General features: G+C 46.6%; 1 protein-coding gene across 1 annotated transcript; it reads left to right on the plus strand.

Moving 5' to 3' along the window:
- The first annotated feature begins 587 nt into the window (after window positions 1-587).
- Window positions 588-2,108, plus strand: LOC141631351 (uncharacterized). Its single transcript, XM_074444036.1, has 2 exons — window positions 588-1,536; window positions 1,678-2,108. Exons 1-2 carry the CDS (start codon window positions 588-590, stop codon window positions 2,106-2,108), a joined length of 1,380 nt encoding a protein of 459 aa, XP_074300137.1.
- The last annotated feature ends 3,136 nt before the right edge of the window (window positions 2,109-5,244 follow it).

A 5,244-nucleotide genomic window follows, 5' to 3' on the forward strand; every position in this document is an offset into this window, starting at 1 on the left:
AGGACAATCTGGACTATGCAGAACGAAAATAGAAGCATGAGATCCCAAATGGAAGAGGACAACAATCTCCTCCGAGCACAGATCAACGAGTTGAGGAGCCATGCCGCTAGTTCGGCCCCTTGGATGCAAGAAGACAGATCCGGGAGGCCACCAGGAGAAAGTGGGGACCGAAGGCAGACACGGGTATTACCACGCGAAGTAGCACTCAGGCTGGACATGGACGCAACACCACAGCCAAGAGGAGGCCTGGTCCCAGCAGGACTGGGGGCATTGACGCCAGATGAGGAGCTAGCGCGCCAAGAGCCTACACCCACATCAAATGCAGAGGGACACCAGAGGAGCAGGGCTGCACCTGCGGTCCCAATGATCAGGACGCCAGTTACGAATCAATTTGAATATACCTGGGGAAGCACCCTGCGGCAAAGAAGCTGTCGCAGATGCGCCAAACAAATGATCTTAGAACAAAAAAAAACTTCATACGAGGAGCAGAACACCAGTCATAGAAGCATCTGCGACCCACCGGTAGAGAGACATACATAGAACAGCAGTACCAGGAACTACGAAGCCTCCTCCGGAGGGTCCCAGGAATGCCTCTGCCTATGGAGATGGCTGCACCAGAAATTTACGCTGACTCACCGTTTACTGACGATATAGCTACAGTGGCCTTACCAAAAGGATTTAGCGTCCCAACGATGACCCTCTTCGATGGAACCACAGACCCCTGCGATCACATTAGTCAATTCAAGCAGAAAATGATGGTTACCACTGCCACGGGAGCCTCAAAGAAGGCATGTATGTGTAAAGGATTTGGTTCGACCCTAACCGGAGCAGCATTACAGTGGTTCGTCGGCTTGCCTAATGGGACCATATCTTCATTCGCCGATTTGGTCAACGCGTTCAATAAGCAGTTCTCCAGCAGCCGGAGAACACCCAAGCAGCCAAGTGATCTATACAGGATCATTCAGGAAATAGGTGAATCAATCAAAGATTACGTCACCAGGTTCAATGCAGAAAAAGTCTCCATACGAGGCTGCAATATGTCCACTGCCATCAACGCCTTCAGGCAGGGCTTGGATAAGGAATCAAACCTCTACAAAGAATTAACAATGTATCCTTGTGAGAGATTCGAAGAAGTCCAGCAGAGAGCTACAGCGGCATTAAGGTTGGAGGAAGACATACAGGCTCGAAAGGGAATAGCAAACTTCAACAAACCAAGCAGGAAATTCACAACAGAAAAGAAATACGAACGAGCTAAGCCATACAACAGACCCAATATCAGCAGAATAGCAGAAAAAACTCAGCAAATTGACGACTCTCCACATCGTCCTAAGCTATCTGAGTACGGATTCAACACGGGAATGGAGGGATTACTGAAAGCACTCAGAAGCCTGGGTGATCAGGTGAGGTGGCCAAAGCCCCCCCACTCAGGATCCACCCAACGACGACCGAGACAGCAGCAAGAGATGCGAATGGCATCAGGACATAGGTCACAGGACAGAAGAGTGCTACAGGTTGCGAAAGGAAGTAAAGTTCCAGGTACGCAAGGGAAACTTGGACCACCTATTATCACGTGGGGGCAAGCGGGGATAGAGAGAAGCGACAAATCGGTGCTTCCTTCCGCTACACCCATATGCACGAAAATTATTAACGTGATAACAAAGTGATCCGAGCTATCAGGTTTGGCATATTCTGCCGCTAAGAGGAAAGCCACCGGAAGTAAAGGGGATCATCCAGAAACTTCATACAGAGTAAACCAGAGCAATTTACCCCCGGTAACTTTCGACGAGACTGACATAGAAAGCGGTGCAGAGCAACATGACGATGCCCTAACTATAACGTTATCCATTGGCAATTGCACCGTACGAAAAGCATTAGTGGATACAGAGAGTTCTCTGAATCTCAATATGCTCGAAACCCTCAAAACCATGGGTTTTGATAAAGAGAACCTGATAAAGAAATTTGTGCCCCTAGTGGGATTCAGTGGTGAGACTGCGCATTCAGTAGGTGAGATAACCAACCCAACATATATCGAAGGAGTTAATAAACTAGTGAGATACCTAGTCATTGAGGGTCCAACCACCTACAACGTGATACTAGGAAGACCATAGCTGCATCAGATGAAGGCGGTGCCCTCAACGTATCATCAGTGTCTCAAGTTCCCAACACCATGGGGTACGGTCACAGTAAGAGGAGATCGAGAGGAATCCAGAAACTGCTACGCTCAAGCCCTCAAGGCTACAACCAAGCTCCCCTCATAGCAATTACAGGACCGGGGCACCTCGACAGAATACAAGGAGCCTCCCTTAGAGGAACTGGACCAGATACACCTGGACGAGGAACACCCGGATATGACAGTATTGATTGGGGCAACCTGCAGTGAAGAACTGCGCAGCCAGCTGACTCAATTTCTGAAAACCAACATGGACTGCTTCGCTTGGTCCCATAATGATATGACAGGTATAGACCCATCCGTTATTTCACATAAGCTAAGCGTGAACCCAAGCTGCACCCCGGTACAGTAGAAGAGAAGAAAATTTGCGGCAGAACGAAATGAGGTCATTAACAAAGAAGTAGACAGTCTCTTGACAGCAGATAAAATTAGGGAAGTTAGCTACCCTGAATGGCTTTCTAATGTGGTAGTTGTGCCCAAGAAGAACGACAAATGGAGGGTGTGTGTAGACTTCACAGATTTAAACAAAGTTTGTCCCAAAGACCCCTTTCCACTACCACATATCAATGCAATGGTGGACGCTACTGCGGGACACGAGGTACTCACCTTCCTCGATGCCTGGAGCGGTTATAATCAGATCAAGATGCATCCACAAGATCAAGAGAAAACAGCATTCATGTCGGAAAGAGGCATATATTATTACAAGGTCATGCCCTTTGGCCTAAAGAATGCCGGGTCCACTTATCAACGGTTGGTAAATAAAATGTTCATGAAGCAAATAGGAAAGACCATGGAAGTATACATAGACGACATGGTGGTGAAGTCCAAAAAAGCAGAAATGCACATGGAGCACTTGGCAGACACCTTCCAAACATTAAGGGAGTTTAAAATGAAACTTAATCCGTCCAAGTGCTCGTTTGGGGTATCTTCAGGAAAATTCTTAGGGTATATGGTGACCCAGAGGGGAATTGAAGCAAGCAAGGAACAGATAAAAGTAATACTCCAGCTGGAATCACCCCAGAAGCCAAAGGATGTGCAAAGGCTGGCAGGGAAGGTAGCGGCCCTAAACAGGTTCATATCAAGGGCCTCGGATAGGTGCAAGCTGTTCTATGATATATTGAGGAAGAGTCAGAAATTCGAATGGACTGGGGAACATGAAAAAGCATTCACAGAACTCAAAAGCTACCTAAGCACGCCACCGTTACTCGCAAAACCGGAGCAAGAGGAGCCACTATTCTTGTACCTGTCAGTCACAGAAGCAGCTGTAAGCGCGGTCTTGGTCAAAGAGCAGGAAGGAGTGAAGCATCCTGTATATTACATTAGCAAGTCTCTGCTTCCTGCAGAGACCAGGTACACTTCCTTTGAAAAACTAGCATTGGCTTTGGTTACTGCTTCCTATAAACTGCGGCCGTACTTTGAATCTCACACCATCCATGTAATAACCAATTACCCGCTAAAGACTATTATGAGGAAGCCTGAACTTTCGGGCAGAATGACTAAATGGTCAGTACATCTTAGTGGGTATGTGTAACACCCCCTCATACCAAGGTACCTTACCAAGGACTACCTTAGCATGAAAGGCTGTTACCATCTCGGTTTCCCGAGGTTAGTATATCAAAGTTACCAATTCCAAACAACCTTTATTAAAGTATAAAGAGTTAGTGATTACATGTTTCCAACGTTAAACCAAAGTATAACTGTTAAAAAGGTCTAACAGCTACGAAGAATGCAAGCTAAGTCTCTTGACGGCGGACGCTAGACTCGAGTGATGACTCCCAATGATTGTCCCGTAGCTAAACATCTGCATTACCTGCCATAATCTGCTCACCATCCCCGAATAGGTCACCGCAGGTTTTACAAAACAACAACAACGGGGTCAGTACCGTTCAATCAAGATAAGACAAACAAACAATGTAACCGGCTGATCATCCCCCATCCCCGGTCTCCCGATCTCACACAGTAACCGACTACACACCGAAGTGTGTAGCCCTGCCAGATTACCCATCGCAATAGGTAATCCTCGCCCCCAGTGGGTGACCGCAGCCCATCCCCACCTAGTCCAGCTCATCAACGAGCGACTAACAATCCCTGTCCCTTAATGTGTACATCCCCTCTCGTGACGGGTTCCAAGTAGGGCGAGCTAGGGTGTGAAGCCACTCCCGCAAGTGACTCCACCACAATCGCACACACAGCATCACAGCTATCACAACACCACAACCGTCACAACACAACCACATCACCACCGCCATCACAACACCCATACTCCGATGATCAGCAGATAACAACAATTACAACACTAGCACAGTCTTAAATCAATTAACAGTAACTGAGTAGGGAAACCCTACCTTTTTCGCAATCCGCTTACGCTGCAATCAACCATACAAATGCATAACAATTACCACATCGTCACCTACAACAATAATCATATAATTCTAATCACTAACTGTAAAACCCCATTTCCCCCAATTCATGAATAAAGACAAACCCTAGAAGAACATGAATGACATGGAGAACAAGGACTTACCAACAGTAGAATGAGGGATTGAATGCAAGAACTACGACGATTACACACACACAATGGAGGATTAGGGAATGATTAGGGAGTGATTAGAGAAATCGTAAAATGATTAGGGTTGAAATGACGTTTAGAAACTGATTCTTAATATTAAATAACCCTAAACACTCCCGCATCAAACCGCTGAAATATTACTCGCCAGACCGGATACTCGGTCGGGTAAAGAGTATACTCGGCCTAGTATCCTCTACTCGGTCGAGTATTCATCATACTCGGCAGAACCAAAACAGAATACACAATTAGCACTACTCGGCCGAGTAGGCTCTACTCGGTCGAGTACCTAGCTTATGAAAATCCGTAGTATTACAGTCTTCCCCCCTTAAAAAGAATTTCGTCCCCGAAGTTCCAACCCAACCTATAAAACATGGACACCTAACACTAACTCCAACAACCACTCTTCCTTCCACAACATGGCTCACGATATCGTCTCGACAATAGCATAGCCTCCCAATACTAACTCCCTAATACTATTGGGTACCCACAACCTAAATGTTGCCAA

Source organism: Silene latifolia, chromosome Y (assembly GCF_048544455.1).
Source record: "Silene latifolia isolate original U9 population chromosome Y, ASM4854445v1, whole genome shotgun sequence".
NCBI classification, from domain to species: Eukaryota; Viridiplantae; Streptophyta; class Magnoliopsida; order Caryophyllales; family Caryophyllaceae; genus Silene; species Silene latifolia.

Excerpts from the sequence above, each read along its gene's own strand:
- LOC141631351 (XM_074444036.1), top strand. The coding sequence starts at position 588 with ATGCCTCTGCCTATGGAGATGGCTGCACCAGAAATTTACGCTGACTCA. Across the intron at positions 1,537-1,677 it reads GAAAGGAAGTAAAGTTCCAG|GTTTGGCATATTCTGCCGCT; the intron begins GTACGCAAGGGA and ends CCGAGCTATCAG.